At 31.2% G+C, this 19,359-nt stretch overlaps 1 protein-coding gene across 3 annotated transcripts in view; it reads right to left on the bottom strand.

The window, feature by feature from the left end:
• LOC145300261 (cytochrome P450 3A4-like) overlaps positions 1–18,728 on the bottom strand; it is a 56,294-nt gene extending 37,566 nt beyond the window's left edge. The window contains exons 1-4 of one of the 3 annotated variants that reach the window (XM_080144470.1): positions 18,404–18,728; positions 13,766–13,862; positions 10,228–10,280; positions 1,495–1,591 (exon numbers count right to left, since the gene is read on the bottom strand). In XM_080144470.1, coding sequence (XP_080000596.1) covers positions 1,495–1,591; positions 10,228–10,280; positions 13,766–13,862; positions 18,404–18,474 — 318 coding nt within the window. In that variant the 5' untranslated portion in view covers positions 18,475–18,728. The remainder of the gene's footprint in view (positions 1–1,494; positions 1,592–10,227; positions 10,281–13,765; positions 13,863–18,403) is intronic. The other 2 variants (XM_080144469.1, XM_080144471.1) reach the window with 2 other exon arrangements.
• Positions 18,729–19,359: the final 631 nt, after the last annotated feature.

Genomic DNA, 19,359 nt, shown 5'->3' with positions numbered 1-19,359 from the left:
CAGAGGAAGAAAGGAAAATTCTTCACAATGGTTGTTGCTGATGTTTTTTTCTGAGCCTCTACCTATGACATCATACTTTAAAATGTAAACGAAACAATGTTTACGATTTACATTTTAGTTTCCAACTTGAAATTATCAAAACAATCATAGTCGCATTCCAAATGCGATGCCTATCCGCACACCTGACCGACATCACATCTTGGTTACAATACTCATTCATTATTTTGTTTTAAAAATAATTACATAACAAAGATAATGAGAGTTTTGTAATTCTATAACTTTTTTATTTTATGTTGTCCAAAGTATCTGTGGATAAATAGATAATACATTTTTTCTTTTTTATGTGGAGAGGATTTGTGACAATGTTCATTAGATATATAGAACCAACCTGTGTTTTGCGCAATGCAAAGATTCCTCGTATTTTCAAACTTGTGATAATCAAATTTTTCGCGTTTTTAAGTGTAGACCATGATTACAATGATCTAGAAAAAAAATTAATAACTGACAAAATACTGCTGATAACAGTTTATTTAAAATAATTGCAGTATTGCAAAGTTCAAAAACATTTCTATCACATCCAAATTCAAAATGGCTGTTAATTTATTTAAAAAAAAAAAACAGTTTTTGTTTTCTCTTTCTAAATGTAAATTGTATTTAAGACTGGCAACTAAAAAACAATTCATTGTTTCCCCTCTCTATGTTGAAGATACGTAGGTCATTCCAAAAGTAAGTCTCCTATTTTCATCTGAAAAAGTTTAGAAGCAGCGGAGCGGTGACATTAAAGCAAGTGACCTTTTGTGCTCCAGAGTTTATTTTTTTTACACAGGCACCATCATTGTCAATGCACTTAACAAAGATAATGATACTTTTGTAACTTTCTATCCTCTTTGGTTTTGTATTGTGCAACTTATTTGTGGATGAATAAATTTGGCAGCTTTTTTTGACAGGAGACATTATTGGCTTTGATGAGATTTATAACAACAATTCTCAGGTGATAGAACCAACTGGTGTACTGCAAACAGTCATGCTGTTCACAAAATCATCATAAACAAGTTCTTTCACATTTTTAAGTGCAGACCATGATTACAATAACCTAAAAAAAAATTTAATGGCTGACAAAATACGGTTGATAACAGTATTTAAAATAATTCCAATGTTGCAAAATTCAAAAACATTTATTTCACAGATTCAAAATGGCTGGTAATTCATTTTAAAAAAAGTTTTTCTTTTCTCTTTAAGATTGGCAACAAAGGCGAAACAAACGAACAGGCAGTTGTTTTCTTCTCTCAAAGTTGAAGGTATATCCAAGACCAGTGACTAGGACATGTGGTCAAAGGAATCCTCTCAGACTGACTGACAAACAAGATGAGTTCATTTGACTGACTGCTTCGGCTGGCTCTAATTGGATCCCTGCAATTCAGTTAAGCTGCTCCCTACTTCCTATAAAAAATATTTCTAACTCTGATTGAGATTAGAAGCCAAAAGATTACTTACAGGCCTGTTTGTAAAATTAGAAAAACTTTTCACAAGAATTTCTCCAATAATTTCAGGATCACTGATGACCAAATTAGGGATCGCCCCAAAAAACATCCTGAAAAAGGATTTTTTAAAATATTCATTGCAGTCATATTCAGTTTAAAAAGAAAACAAAAGAAATTTTAGAATTTCTGTAAATAATTTAATTTTTAATATTGACAAAATTATGATTTTAATTATTTTATTCAAACTGTGTTCTACGTATTTCCATCAAGAAAGTCGTAATTTTATCTAAGTGTGTGAGTCCAGTTTAAGTTAGGTACTAGCCAAGATATACTTGCAAAACTTATATCATTGCATTCAGTATGACCCAGATTTAGTTATGGTTATAAAAAAAAATACTGTAATCTTCCTTCCTCTGGGGTCATTAAGTATCAAATCAGTATTTATGAGGGAGGGTAACAAAAATTATTCTGAGTAAAAATTTCTTTCGTTCATTGTTATATTTCAAATAGAAGACGAAAAATGGACATTTAATTTAGGTCAAATTCTCGGTTGATTAATTCTGTTTCTTTCTTCTTTTTTTCGATTATATTCAAAGATTGCAAGCGAGAGAGAAAGAGAGGGAAAGAAAGAAAGAAAGAGACTAACAGGCAAACAGAAAGGATATTTTAAAAGAAAGAAGGAATTGATGATATTTATTTCTATAAGATCAGATTTTGATGTGAAGAAAATCTAGTTCCCCAAGAAAGCGTCCATCTTAATAAAAACGAAAGTACGTGTATCACCTTGCCAGAAATCCTCCACAAATGAGGGAAACCTCAGGTGATAGGAATATATCCATCGCACATCAGAAAGAAAAAGATAATGTTGAATATTATCTATATTTACATGCTTCCTTACAAAGTTAAAGTTTGACACCAGTTCAGTTCAGTTTTTTTTTTATTTTGAATAGAATTCAGCGTTTCCTGGGAACAATAATCCGAAAAATGAAAGTTTATTATCTCATGTAAAATTCAAACAAATATTTGTTTCTTTATTCTGTTTTATACTAATGAAACGACATTGTGACATTGATATATAACTTTAAAATTTAAAGTCTAATTTTCTTACATTTTTATTATTATTTTAAAAAAGTCAAAAACTGAAGATGTATTGATTAAGGATGATAAATTAAAAGTTCATAAAGTAACAAGATTGGTGATGTATTTACCAAAATCAACGAATAAAGTAACAAGATTGGTGATGTATTTACCAAAATCAACGAATAAAGTAACAAGATTGGTGATGTATTTACCAAAATCAACGAATAAAGTAACAAGATTGGTGATGTATTTACCAAAATCAACGAATAAAGTAACAAGATTGGTGATGTATTTACCAAAATCAACGAATAAAGTAACAAGATTGGTGATGTATTTACCAAAATCAACGAATAAAGTAACAAGATTGGTGATGTATTTACCAAAATCAACGAATAAAGTAACAAGATTGGTGATGTATTTACCAAAATCAACGAATAAAGTAACAAGATTGGTGATGTATTTACCAAAAGCAACGAATAAAGTAACAAGATTGGTGATGTATTTACCAAAATCAACGAATAAAGTAACAAGATTGGTGATGTATTTACCAAAATCAACGAATAAAGTAACAAGATTGGTGATGTATTTACCAAAATCAACGAATAAAGTAACAAGATTGGTGATGTATTTACCAAAAGCAACGAATAAAGTAACAAGATTGGTGATGTATTTACCAAAATCAACGAATAAAGTAACAAGATTGGTGATGTATTTACCAAAATCAACGAATAAAGTAACAAGATTGGTGATGTATTTACCAAAATCAACGAATAAAGTAACAAGATTGGTGATGTATTTACCAAAATCAACGAATAAAGTAACAAGATTGGTGATGTATTTACCAAAATCAACGAATAAAGTAACAAGATTGGTGATGTATTTACCAAAATCAACGAATAAAGTAACAAGATTGGTGATGTATTTACCAAAATCAACGAATAAAGTAACAAGATTGGTGATGTATTTACCAAAAGCAACGAATAAAGTAACAAGATTGGTGATGTATTTACCAAAATCAACGAATAAAGTAACAAGATTGGTGATGTATTTACCAAAATCAACGAATAAAGTAACAAGATTGGTGATGTATTTACCAAAATCAACGAATAAAGTAACAAGATTGGTGATGTATTTACCAAAATCAACGAATAAAGTAACAAGATTGGTGATGTATTTACCAAAATCAACGAATAAAGTAACAAGATTGGTGATGTATTTACCAAAATCAACGAATAAAGTAACAAGATTGGTGATGTATTTACCAAAATCAACGAATAAAGTAACAAGATTGGTGATGTATTTACCAAAATCAACGAATAAAGTAACAAGATTGGTGATGTATTTACCAAAATCAACGAATAAAGTAACAAGATTGGTGATGTATTTACCAAAATCAACGAATAAAGTAACAAGATTGGTGATGTATTTACCAAAATCAACGAATAAAGTAACAAGATTGGTGATGTATTTACCAAAATCAACGAATAAAGTAACAAGATTGGTGATGTATTTACCAAAATCAACGAATAAAGTAACAAGATTGGTGATGTATTTACCAAAATCAACGAATAAAGTAACAAGATTGGTGATGTATTTACCAAAATCAACGAATAAAGTAACAAGATTGGTGATGTATTTACCAAAATCAACGAATAAAGTAACAAGATTGGTGATGTATTTACCAAAATCAACGAATAAAGTAACAAGATTGGTGATGTATTTACCAAAATCAACGAATAAAGTAACAAGATTGGTGATGTATTTACCAAAATCAACGAATAAAGTAACAAGATTGGTGATGTATTTACCAAAATCAACGAATAAAGTAACAAGATTGGTGATGTATTTACCAAAAGCAACGAATAAAGTAACAAGATTGGTGATGTATTTACCAAAATCAACGAATAAAGTAACAAGATTGGTGATGTATTTACCAAAATCAACGAATAAAGTAACAAGATTGGTGATGTATTTACCAAAATCAACGAATAAAGTAACAAGATTGGTGATGTATTTACCAAAAGCAACGAATAAAGTAACAAGATTGGTGATGTATTTACCAAAATCAACGAATAAAGTAACAAGATTGGTGATGTATTTACCAAAATCAACGAATAAAGTAACAAGATTGGTGATGTATTTACCAAAATCAACGAATAAAGTAACAAGATTGGTGATGTATTTACCAAAATCAACGAATAAAGTAACAAGATTGGTGATGTATTTACCAAAATCAACGAATAAAGTAACAAGATTGGTGATGTATTTACCAAAATCAACGAATAAAGTAACAAGATTTGTGATGTATTTACCAAAATCAACGAATAAAGTAACAAGATTGGTGATGTATTTACCAAAATCAACGAATAAAGTAACAAGATTGGTGATGTATTTACCAAAATCAACGAATAAAGTAACAAGATTGGTGATGTATTTACCAAAATCAACGAATAAAGTAACAAGATTGGTGATGTATTTACCAAAATCAACGAATAAAGTAACAAGATTGGTGATGTATTTACCAAAAGCAACGAATAAAGTAACAAGATTGGTGATGTATTTACCAAAAGCAACGAATAAAGTAACAAGATTGGTGATGTATTTACCAAAAGCAACGAATAAAGTAACAAGATTGGTGATGTATTTACCAAAATCAACGAATAAAGTAACAAGATTGGTGATGTATTTACCAAAATCAACGAATAAAGTAACAAGATTGGTGATGTATTTACCAAAAGCAACGAATAAAGTAACAAGATTGGTGATGTATTTACCAAAAGCAACGAATAAAGTAACAAGATTGGTGATGTATTTACCAAAAGCAACGAATAAAGTAACAAGATTGGTGATGTATTTACCAAAATCAACGAATAAAGTAACAAGATTGGTGATGTATTTACCAAAATCAACGAATAAAGTAACAAGATTGGTGATGTATTTACCAAAATCAACGAATAAAGTAACAAGATTTGTGATGTATTTACCAAAATCAACGAATAAAGTAACAAGATTGGTGATGTATTTACCAAAAGCAACGAATAAAGTAACAAGATTGGTGATGTATTTACCAAAAGCAACGAATAAAGTAACAAGATTGGTGATGTATTTACCAAAAGCAACGAATAAAGTAACAAGATTGGTGATGTATTTACCAAAATCAACGAATAAAGTAACAAGATTGGTGATGTATTTACCAAAATCAACGAATAAAGTAACAAGATTGGTGATGTATTTACCAAAAGCAACGAATAAAGTAACAAGATTGGTGATGTATTTACCAAAAGCAACGAATAAAGTAACAAGATTGGTGATGTATTTACCAAAAGCAACGAATAAAGTAACAAGATTGGTGATGTATTTACCAAAATCAACGAATAAAGTAACAAGATTGGTGATGTATTTACCAAAATCAACGAATAAAGTAACAAGATTGGTGATGTATTTACCAAAATCAACGAATAAAGTAACAAGATTGGTGATGTATTTACCAAAATCAACGAATAAAGTAACAAGATTGGTGATGTATTTACCAAAATCAACGAATAAAGTAACAAGATTGGTGATGTATTTACCAAAATCAACGATTAAGGCAGTAGATGCAATGCCAATTCAGTAGAATTTTTTGGTTGAGACACTTTTCTCTTTTCTTTCCATTCATGTATTTCAATTATGCCTTATTTTCTACGTACACACACTTTTTAAATCTACTGTTTTATCAGCCATTCTCCCGAACATCACTATGTAACCCTGCTAGTCATGAAAGAAAGAAATGTTGAAATCCATATCTTCTTTGTAAGAATCCAAAAAAATGTTTTCTTATATCTTCATTTTTATTACTTTCTTTTGTCTGTCAAAAATGAAGTCTATTTTTTATAACGTTTCTGAATTTTTGAGATGAGGATTGGTTATTCGTATTATTTGGATTTATCGGACTATCTTCGGTCGATCTTCTTCATGTGTATCTTGTTGAACTCCGGAATGTTTCGGTCGTACTCAATAAGGACCCATGGCGCAGTGGTTAGAGTACTTGGAAAAATCACTTGTAAAAGTGATATTCTCCTGAAAGTTAAAGATTCAATTCTCAACGTGGGCGATCCAAAAATACAATTGTAAATTACTTAGGACCTTTATCCAGTCATGGTTGATGGAACAAGAGCATGCTATCCCCGTGAAGTAAATAAAGAGTTCCATTCGAAATTTCGTCCAAATTCCTGAGTTCAACAAAATACACCTGGAGAAGGTCAGAGGTTATTTTTTGTTAAGTTCAAAAAATAATTTTCATCTATAAAACTTATCGAAGTCATCTCATTTATAAACAGACCAATTTTCCCATTGTAACGATGTCTGTGAGTAATTGACGGTGAATTAACCAAGCGAAATCATTTAGTGAAACTAGCTTGATAAAATTTGTGCACCCCTTCTTTTTAACTTTCAGCCTATTTCCCTAATCTACTCCTAAAATGGAATTTGAACATAAGAATGCTTCCTGACGACCATCGCGTGAACAAAGAGGATAAACTAATAGAATTCGGTATTCATGCAGATTTTGAACCGGGCATATCTAAGCATCAGCTCGGCTTTGCTCGGAACATGACGTCAACTGCTCGGGTTTACTTGTAATCTGACGTGAGATGCCGAGTAATAAGCAGACGACTTTTCAATAAATATTGGAAGAGAAAAGAAAAAAAAAAAACTAGACGTTACATGGAAAGCATGGAGACTAACAGCACTATGAATTTTTTAATGTTAGACAAACAACCACAGACGTCTGAAGTAGTTTTTTTTTATGTCAAAACAAGAAATTAATCGGATCCCAAAAAATAATTGCATTATGCCACACTAGCATGGGTGCCCGGCGTTGCTCGAGTGTTTCGAGATGTGTGTTGAGAAAAAAAAAAGTGGTAGTAGGAAGGCAGGCTCGAACCCATACCGCGAAGGAGGAAAAGAACAGGAAAAAAACCTGACGTCTTTGCTGTTATGACCACTGCTAAACTGGAAGTGACGTAGGTTTAAATTAAGGCTATACAATCGAAAAGAGGGGGGATGCCTTTCGAAAATATCGGTGAAAAAAGCGAGCCCTCCCTGTTTAGAAAAGTGCCCAGTTGAGGGTGAAGTAATTAATGTTTTTAGCCAATTTTTCGGTATTTGTCGTCTGACGGGTCGAGCTTCAAAACGAAACTGATCTTGTGAAAATTCGTCGCCTCTGTTGAAAGTTTTAGGCAAACATGCAAACATACATACATACATTTATATATTGGTAGCTCAAATTTTCGACCCAAACCGATTAAAAAGCTTGCCCTATCCCTGAATACCCTTTATGTAAAATTTCAAGAGTGTAGGTAAATGTACACAGACAAACAGACAGACAGACACACACACACACGCACACACACACACACACACACACACACACACACACTTTCACTTTTATAAATATACTAGCATTTCAGCCCGGCGTTGCCCGGGTGTTTGGATGTGCATGTTAAGCAAAAAAAAAAAAAAAGTGGTAGTTGGAAGGCAGGCTCGAACTCATACCGCAAAGGAGGAAAAGAACAGGAAAAAAACCCTGATCTATGCTGTTACGACCACCACCAAACCGGAAGTGACATTTTTTTTTTTAATTTAGGCTAGACAATCGAAAGGAGAGGATGACTTTCAAAAATATCATCGAAAAAAGCGACCCCCTTTGTAGAAAAGTGCCCAGTTTAAGGTGAAGATAACCGAACCCAAAGATTTTCCCAAATCTCAGTACCATGTATATCAAATTTCGAGTCTGTAGACTAAAAATTGACAGAGTTATTGCGTAAGGAAATGTACACAGACAGACACGTTCACTTTTATAGATATATAGATAGATAGACTAATAGATTAAACAAAAATATATACGTATACATAAATATATATGAAAACAGTTTTTTGTTTACTGTAAAGATTTTATGCAAATATTATGCAAGTATAAATCATGTAGAATATCTGCATGAATATAATTACACGTAATAGTTAACTCTGGATGATCATTCCATTAGAAAACCGAAAAAACTAATAGGGAATTAATTAAAATGAATGTTAAAAAAATATGCAAATTAGCTAGATCTTTTGCTAGTTGATGCATTTCCACAACCCATATATAACAAAATTGTATTTTCTTTTTAAATAAATAGAAAAGAGGGTTTTTAATATGAATATCAATACACACAAAAGAAAAACGAATTTATAGGAGTATAGATAGATTGCAAAGAAAGTCTCTGTAAGCGATGGATGTGGTTGGAGCTATACAAACCTTTTAAAATTCTCTTTGACAAGAAAAAACTTTACAATTGAACTTTTTTAAACCTTTTCTTACAATTTTCTTTGACAAGAAAAAACACTTGGAAGGCTTTCATATAATGTTCATTATTCAATACAACAGGACAGCTAGATGATACATAATATTAGGTTGGTGCAAAAATAATGTCGTTTTATGACGTTTATATATCTAATTAAAAACATTATTTTTGCACCAACCTAATAGAAGACAACACATTACCTTTCGGTTGATGAGAAACCAAGGCAAATAACAATATGAAAACATTTATTTCCAGCTGGTGATGAGAATCTGATGCCGTGTTAGATTTCTACATTTTGTCTTTTCCTCTCTGTCAAAGGCACTTAGGCGAAATCAAATCAAACTGAACTCTGACCCCTCTCTGACTCGTCTATCAACTGCCTTTCTCAACTACCAAATTCTAGTCTAACCTAACTATATATTGAATCTATATTTCTTTGTGATGTCAGAACGTGGCCAAACGTACCTAGTTTGCATATTGGACACTGCATATGTTTCCAACACATGTTCTGGCAAGACAAAAAGCATTTCTTAGTTTGATTGTCCTTTGAACTAACTTTGTTTTTATAGTTATTTCTAACTATAATGGATAATTCCACTGCATTCCTGGAATCGCATCTAAATAGCAATATGTATTCATTTATACTTTTGAACACTACGTTCGATTTCAGCATTCTCCTTTAATAAATATTATTTTCGATCCTAATTACTTCAGTTCTCTAAATATCAGGATCTGTCCCCTTCAATATACAACATGAGGACACTTCTCAACCTATATACTCAACGAATCTTCGATCTACAGACTTGAAATTTGGTATATAGGGTATCCAAGCATGTGGAAAGATTTTAATTGGTTTTCATCCGGAAAAAGGGTTGCTAAGGGGTAAAAATTGAAAATTGGTACTGGGGGGGGGTGATCGGATTTTATCTGCTTATCAACACAGTTTCATGAATGCACATGTCTGAATCGTTCACATGACAAATTCCCTATGTTAAGAAAAAGTAGATTTAGAAACACTTTTTAAAGATCGTGTCAAGCTGGCTTAATGGTCATCGTACTTGACTCACTGTCTTCAGGTTTTGGTTTCGATCTCAGCTCGAGTTTTTTTTTTTTTACTTACAAGAAGTGAACTGTTTCGAAAAAACAATACTCACGTGCACATGTCACCGTTTCTGTATGAATTAAAATATAATATTTATGCGTATTTTACGACCGGGCAACGTATTTACTGTTTGTTTATTCTGAAGAGGTTCGACTTGATCTCTCCTTTATTTGGACAAAAGATTCAAACTATTGCTTCACTCGTTTACAGTACTTATCTGTATAAAAACATTCCTTACCCATATATGTCACCATGTTCTTTCTTCCATTCGAGTAACATTTGCCCAAACCCCTAAAATAAAAAAATAAAAATTGAATTATTAAAAAAATACGAATCATTCAAGAAATGACTTTAAATTGATACGAATGGGACAGAAATGTTTTCAAATAAAATTCTGAAAAATTTGATTCAATTTCAAAGTTTAAAAGTAGTACATTTTGTTTCGATTATAAGTTTAAACTGAATTTCTCATCAATCAGTATCTATCCGATGTTGCCCAGGAGTTTTGTGTTCATTTTTGTTTCACTTTTTTTTAATCACATAAATATTTTCAAGTCTTGTTATTTTTTTAGTTATTTGTTTTAACTATTTCATTTTTTTTTTTTTTGGTCAGTTATTTCTTATCCAAATTATTATCTTTTACAGTATCATTTTGTTGTTAAATTATTAATTGAGAAGTATAACTAATTGTTATTAAGGTAATATTTTAACTTGGTAATGTAAAAACTTCTAAAATTTTCAATTTTTTTTTATTAAATAAGGATTAGCTAAGAATTTTTAAGCCAAAATTATTTTTTAAAGTTTTTTTTTTAGTTTAAATGCTCATGAATTCCTTGAAAATTTCGAAAGATCACATAGTATTAAGTACTTTATTTTCAAATATTAAAAGGTTAAAATGGACGGTTTATTTACAAATAAACGAAATACATTCTGGTGGATTAAATTTCAAAATTAAATTGTTTTTTAATAGTTTTTTTTAAATTAATTTAGTTAATGTTGTTACATTTTTCATTTTAATAAATAACTAATTAATTAGTAAATAAAAAATAAAATGAATAGTTATCAAAACTTTGTTGCCGCAAGAAACATAAATACGCAAGAAGTTGTTACATAATTTTATCAAAATAGATATTTGTTTTGATAAGATAATAGTTTCTGATAAATATCTGCTGACAAGGTGCAGGTGAACTCGTCTTCAATAAATAAAAATGAATACACGAATACAAAAGACGTGTAACAAGTCGAAAATGAATGCCCATATCAAAGTTATGTAGATAAAAACAGAAAATAATCTAGTCATCTTAACAGACCATCAAAGTCCTGAAATACCACTTACTGGTTATCTGTGTAGCCCACTTTTTATCTAGTTGGCTATCACTGGTACAGATTGTAAACAGTTTTTTCGGGGGGAGTTTTTTTCAAGGAAGTAACCAATTATCAAGGCCCGAAGGTCACTCGAGTATAAGAGTTAATGAATGTAAGGTGGTAGTGTAGTAATCTTTAATGGTGTAGATTAGGTAGAATTTGATTATTTATAGAGGCGACTCAACAAGAACTTGTTTACATTGGACTTGAATGCTACCATATTGTAGTCGACCAGAAAAAAGGCCAGCAGAACAGTGTTCCAGAGGCAGTTCTAGGAGAGAAGCTTTGTTCATGGAATCTGCATTTAGATTCAGGCACAGGCAGAGTGTGGGGGAAATTGTTGATAGTCATTGAAGCTAGTTAAGTGTTTTATTGGGAAAGTTTGGCAAGCGGGAACCATAGATTGGATCTCAGACGAGCACTTGCCATAAAAATAACGATAGAGCAGAGACAGTCTTGCAACGTCTCTTCTGTGGGAAAGAGATTACAGGGGAAAGGAAAATGGCATCACCTACTAGGTTTCGTAGCCGGTTTTGAACTCTATCAAGGTAGGATAGGGTGCATCAAGCAGGTTCTGCCCAGATATGGCAACAGTTCTCCATTTTAGGAGGTACTTGACTCTCATACAGATATTGAATTGCATTGGCAGTGAGATACCTACTGGAGCAGTAGAGTGATCCAAACATTTTCCAAGCAATCTTGACACCAGATTTGATGTAAGTGTTCCATTTCAAATCAGGAGTGAAAGTCAGTCCCAAAAGCTTGTCAAGACATGGAGTTTCCCCAAGACGAGAGCCATTCATTTCAATTGGGACCTGATGGGTGTTAAAACGATTATAATGAAAAGAGGGAAGATTGGTTTTTGATGAATTAAAATTAACCAGCCACCTTTTTCCCATTGCACCACATGCTCAACATCAGAAGAGATAATCAGAAAGATTTTGGCCATTGCTGGCCTTGGAAGTGTTGCTATAGATTGTGGTGTCATCTGCATAAATGTCTATGAATGATCTAAGAATTAGACTTAGGAGATCATTGATGAAGATCAGGAAGAGAGTTGGACCAAGAATGGAACTCTGGGGGACGCCAGTATTGATAAGCTTCTGATTTCTGCCCATCAACGGCTACTGTTATAAGCCTATCATATTTAATAATTGAGAGGACACTTCCAGCTATTCTGTACCTGGCAATCTTGTGAAGTAGATCTTTATGCCATACCATATTAAAAACCTTGGATATGTGAAGACCAATTACTCTAGAAATGACACTCTCATCGAGAGATTCACTAATCCTGTGTGATATTACATAGCTAGCACATCAGCTGTAAATCTAGCAGAATGGAAACCATATTTCATGTCACTGAGTAGGTGATCTTTGCTGAGGTGGTTGACCACTTAGAACTAAGCATGCGCTTTGAATTTAACTGAATTATAAATGGTGAATGCAACCAGGCAAGTGAAACATTGTAGTTTCTTGAACTTGGTAAGTCTCAACTTCTGAGTCACTTAATAAAACTACCTGATAGATAGACACGGTAATAATAATAAAAAGAAGAAAATTTAAACCACAAAAGTGTAAGTTAACTATCCCCCCCCCTAAAAAAAAATATTTGTATTGCTGGCATCGAATGCCATCACACCAAATAATCAAGAGTATGGAAAAACTGGGGAATGAAATCACTAACCTGATTTCCACTAAATGAATGCGAAAAGGACTGGGATCTTGGAAATTTCAGTGATGACCAATGATCATTGCTAACGAGAAGTCAATGGCAAGGAGCTGTTGTGATAATATAAATTCATTTGCAAAGGTTAGCAAAAGAGGTAGAGAGTACTAGAAATCTGGGGAGACTTGTTTTCACCCAGTCTCCAGGGGGCAACACCGGTTGTTGTCAGTGAGCAATCTCTGATGGTAACCTGCGTGAGAACTCCTAGTGGGTAGCAATAATAGTGATTAAGGGTATAATGATATCAATGTAAAAACTAATTATGGATGATAGTTGTCTTAGTTACGAAAATGGGTTATTGCACTAAACAACGTGATCAAATAAAACGTACATTATCTCTCTCTGAAATTCAAGGCTGAGGTGTTTTGACGGGATGTGATTTAGGAAAGTCGGTGGGAAAATTTTTCAAATGAATATCGCCCCATGTCACGTGATCTGGGAGACCAAACACCATGAAAAATGTCCTTAAGAGGAGAATTATGTTTCATGGACACTTCTTTCATTTCTGAGCAGTTTTGTCCGTGTCTCCTTTATTTTATGAGCAAAAATACAAAGAATCTCATTTTCTTATTATTTTAAAAAAAAAAACATAATCAACAACATTGTTTATTTGTTCAAAAATAAGCACTTTCTTTTAAATCATTTTTTTTTTTATGTCTAAGTTTTTTTTTTCCAAAATACTCACGGCTTTGCTTAAATCAAGGAGATTTCCCAAAAAAGTGATTGGCTTTGGACCTTTAATACCATATTCAGAGAAAAAGTCGAAAGTTTTTCTTCCATAACTGTAAAATAGAAAAGTGATAAAAATAAAAACTATCAATGCAATTATAAGCCTAACACGAAACTGCGAATAAAATATAAAAAAAACTCGTAATTTCTCTTTTAAAAGTGGGTTGTTTATTTTCTTTATGGAATATACTTCCAAAATAAACTATTAAAGTTGTTTAAAAAATAATAGAAATATTATTTTTTATTTTTTAAAAACAGTGTAAACAAAGTGCATGCGCGCACTCATGCAGCCATTTTTTCTATGCAATAAAATGAATTGAATTTTACGAGTCAAATTTTTTTCAATTGTTTCAATTTAAAAATCTATCAAACTTTTTCTATTGGTTCAATTTTTACGATATTTGCACATTTAATTTTATGCTCTTTCCAATAAGCCGAATATAATATTCTAGACAAGCGTTTTTTTTTAAATTCACCCCCTCCCCATTTTGAAATGTCTCTTAAAATGAAAATAATTAATTTTCTCACCTAAAGTTTATATATCACAAATTGAAGATAAAAGATCAATAAATAAAATAGTCTAACTTAAAATAAAAAAAAAGAATAGTTTTGTGTAAATTTACCTGTAAAGTCAAAAGTTTGAAACCTTTTTAAAAAAAAAACACGTTGATTTTTTTTTATAAGTAGAACCTCATAATTTGAAAACATTGTCTAGATAATATTGGACGCTTACAATAATTTTTTCTATTTCATTCAATGTTTTTTTGTCTTTTTTAGATATTTAAAAAAGAATTCATTGCATAAAGAAGAAATAAAATATTTTAAATCAAAAACTCATGTATTTCTTTAAGAGAATAAAAAAAAATGGAAAATTTATCGAGGGGTTTGTTTATAAAAGTAAACTTACTTATGAGTGAAATGTCATCATTTTTCAAGTACGGTGACCGATATTGACTAACTTTGTTATTGACAGCAAACATGTCAGAAATACACAAGGGAGATAAGGCACATGTCAGAAATAATTAATTAGGCCTCCGTATTTGTCAACTAGAAGAAAGGGAGACAAATCCGCTCTGTGAACATCTGAGATTAGAATTTAAAATCGCGTTTTTTTTCGAATGGTTGCTTAAAAAATTCTTTTATTTAAAAAGTACCTGGAATATAAAATATAAATATGGACAAATTCTTATAAATTAAGAATTGTAGTACCCATTGATTAGTATTTTTATAAGCAAGTGATTTTTTGGAATTTATATATATTTATTATATTTGGAGTAAGTTGAAATTCGTTTTTAATTCTTTTTTAAAGAAAACCGATTTTAAAAAAATATTGCATATTTTTCTATAAAATTTTTTATTATTTTTTGCTATTAAACCTGTTATTTTTTTTAAATTTGGTCTTTGCTCCTTTAATTGAAAAAAAATTAGGGTTTGAATTACATTTTTCAAGTAGTTATAAGCTTACAAGCTTATAACTACTTGAAATAGGAGGTCGAATTATTCAATTTTTTTCACGCATTCTTAAGATCGGTTTCTGACACTGCTAATGAAGGAGTACGCTAGCAGTGACAGATATCGCCATTAAAAATGAGTGATAAACATTTGAATAATTAGACTCACTATCTTTCGAAGCTTATAACTACTTAAAAAAATGTAATTTAACCCCTATTTTTTTTTTCAATAAAAGGAGCAAAGACCAAATTTTAAAAAAATAACAGGTTTCATAGCAAATTATGCAATATTTGTTTTTTTAAATCGGTTTTCTTTAAAAAAGATTTGAAGAAAATCAACGAAATTTTACTTATTTCGATTATAAAAAATCGATATAAATTCCAAAATATCATTTACCTATAAAAAATACTATTGAATGTATAATTCCATTCTTCATTGTTCAGAATTTATCCATATTTATATTTTAAATTCCATTTATTTTTTAAATAAAAGAATTTTTTAAACGACAAGCACCATTACGCAACCATTTTTATGTTCTTATCAAAAAACCGGAAGTTCTGTTTGTCCTTGTTTAGAATTACGGATGGACAGAAGGCAGTAAAAACCACACGTTCGCATTAGCCGTCTAGCCTTGTGCATGAAGAAATATGTGTTCCCATAGTTTAAAAATAGTAAAATTTCACTTATAAGTTTTTGCCTTTAAATAAAAAAACGGTCGAGGAATTTTTTTTTTCTTTTCTCAAAGTAATACACAAATTTTTGATTTATTATATTTAAATTCTTCTTTATCGAGTGAAATTTTTTTTAAATATCTAAAAAACGAAAACATTGAATGAAATAGAAAAAATTGTCGTCAGCGTCCAATACTTACTGGACTATATAGGCAGAACATAGGCTTCCAATTAAAAAAAAAATCAACGTGGTTTAAAAAAAAAGGTTTTAAACTTTGGACTTTACAAGTAAATTTCCAAAAACACTTTTTTTGTTGTTGTAATTTACAATATATTATTTGTTGATCTTTTATCTTCAATTTGGGATATATAAAACTTTGGTGAGTAAATTAATTATTAAAATATTAATAGACCTTTCAAAATGGGGGGGGGTGAATTTAAAAAAAAAAAACGTTTGTCTAAAATATTATATTCGGTTATTGAAAAGAGCATAAAATTTCACATTGACCCTGAAAATATCGTAAAAATTTAACCAATAAAAAAATTTTGATAGATTTTTAAATTTTTAAAATTGAAAAAAAATTAACTTGTAAAATTCAATTGATTTCATTGCGTAAAAAAATGGCTGCATGAAAGCGCGCCGGCACTTTGTAAACACTGTTTTTTTTTAAATAAAAAATAATATTTCTGTTATTTTTTTAAACAACTTTAATAGTTTATTTTGGAAGTATATTCCATACAGAAAATAAACAATCCACTTTTAAAAGAGAAATTACGAGTTTTTTTTATATTTTATTCGCAGTTTCGTGTTAGGGGTGTCAAAAATTTCCCAAAAATTCTGATACACCTACCGTTTCATTACATTATTTTTTGTGTGTGTAGGGGGGGTAAGAAATTGTGAATAATGTGTTTTCTAAACGATTCTATACATACACACATCTACTGAAGAGCCCGCATTTACATGCGTAAAAAATGCTCACATTCACACACGTATGTGTCCGCATTGGCATTCATGCACGTAAAAAATGTATGCGCGCACAAACATGGCCACCAGTGAAAACATAATCGATTACATTGCATAAAAAGGTTTTAATATCCGGAAAACTACTTGCCTGTACAAAATCTAAATATGATATTCACTTTCAGCATACCCAAAAGTCGTCATTTTAAAGGTGAGTGTTAAGATGGAAAGAAAGTAAAAATTTGGTGCTAGTGCACTTTAATCGGCGCTATTTTTAAATCGTATTCCCACGTTTAATTAAAGTTTTATAATATGTTTTTTATTCAATTGTAAGGTTAAAGTACAGATTAGGTACAAAACACCCTCCCCTCTCCATGTTAAGAACGGCTTTTTAAATAATAACGTTATCATTTCAGCGCGGATCACTCTCTGCATGAGTACCAAAAATTTACCGAAAAGATACCGTAAACATTCACTTTAACTTGAAAATCTATCTTAAGCACATTCATATACACACACAAATATACACACACTCACATAGACACACACAAATATACACACACTCACATAGACATACACAAATATACACACATTGACATAGACACACACAAATATGCACACATTCACATAGACACACACAAATATACACACACTCGCATAGACACACACAAATATGCACACATTCACATAGACATACACAAATATACACACACTCACATAGACACACACAAATATACGCACATTCACATAGACATACACAAATATACACACACTCACATAGACACACACAAATATACACACACTCACATAGACATACACAAATATACACACATTCACATAGACACACACAAATATACACGCATTCACATAGACACACACAAATATACAGTACACACACACACATAGACACACACAAATATACACACACTCACATAGACATACACAAATATACACACATTCACATAGACATACACAAATATACACACATTCACATACACACAAATATACACACGTGACATTCACATAGACACACACAAATATACACACACTTACATAGACACACACACACACACACATCAATGTGTTTTTTCTTCTTTCACATTTAAAAAATAAAAAAATTTGTATTGAAATTACGAGGAAGACAGCTGGGTTTAAATCATAAAAACAATGAGTGAGTTATATAGAGGCGAGAAACACAGGCACACAATGTTTTTGATAAACAGAGATTTAAATCGATAGACAGCCGCAAAAATAATGAATTGATTTAAAATTGAAAACAAACAAAAATTGATGTAAATATTTGTAGATTTTGTGATTGTGGAATACACGGATAGCAACAAAAATTAGTTTTAATTAAAATCAAAAAAAGAAAAAGATAATTACTTTTAAGAAAATCCTTTTGAAAAGAAAGACGCAAAACTTTACAGAAAGTTGAGCAAAAAGTGAAAAATAAAGTCGTTGATTAAAAAAAAAATGTTTCGGATAGATAAAATAATAATTTCGAACTTACAAATAAGCAGTGACTAAAAAAATCGAGATGACCAACAGAAAGTTGGGAATAGAAACTCCGAAAACATCCATCTCGTACGTCGAATTTGGTTTTGTTGTTCTCGTAGACTTGTGTGTGTGTGTGTGTGTGAGAGAGAGAGAGAGAGAGAGAGAGAGAGAGAGAGAGAGAGAGAGATTTAAAGAACGTTTTTCCGCATGTGCGTTATATATACGCACACACGCGCACGCGCAATTGAACGTGTCTCCATATAACACGCATTCACTCCAGCGAGCATATAACGGTGGCTTTAGTATTATTGTTAACTGAAGCGGAAGCGATACTTCCACTTTATGTCATTTTCTAAAAATAAACTAAATACGTAGATAACCCTATGGAAATAAGGGAGTGCCTTAAAATCGTTGTTTTTAAAAAATGGGTGGACCTGAAGGATTCGAATTAAAAAAACTTTTTTTGTTTTTTCAATTTTTTTTCAGCGGATTGTTATCGAATAGACACTAGCTTATCTATGAACTACTAGATTATCAAAAGAAAAAAATGAAAAAGTTAATATTTAAATATTTGTAGGGGGTGCTCAGTTTCTAATGCAACGTTCTAGTAAATCGATCACCCATTTTAGAACCACTCGACACTTTTAAGCCAAATTTCGTGAATTTAGTTATTTTTAATTATTTTGTTTTCTTTTACTTGGGAGTCACCATTTATCAAGGCCCGGAGGCCACTCGAGGATAAGAGTTAATGAATGTAAGGCGGTAATGTAGTAATCATTAATGGTGTAAATTGGGTAGAATTCGATTACTTATAGGGACAGTTGGATTTATTTGCTTCCCCACTGAGCAAATTAGGCACAAGGCCGTTTTTTTTTAATGTAGAGAGAGAGGGAGGGGGAGGGAAAAGGGGACCAGCTTCTGATGGGTGGGAAATGGGAGCTGGATAGTGACAATTGGTATGAAGGGTTG

This window comes from Euprymna scolopes, chromosome 2 (assembly GCF_053919585.1).
Source record: "Euprymna scolopes isolate OS-2025 chromosome 2, ASM5391958v1, whole genome shotgun sequence".
Classification (NCBI taxonomy): domain Eukaryota; kingdom Metazoa; phylum Mollusca; class Cephalopoda; order Sepiida; family Sepiolidae; genus Euprymna; species Euprymna scolopes.
Note: the sequence above shows the minus strand (reverse complement) of the source record. Positions and strands in the feature narration are given on the sequence as shown.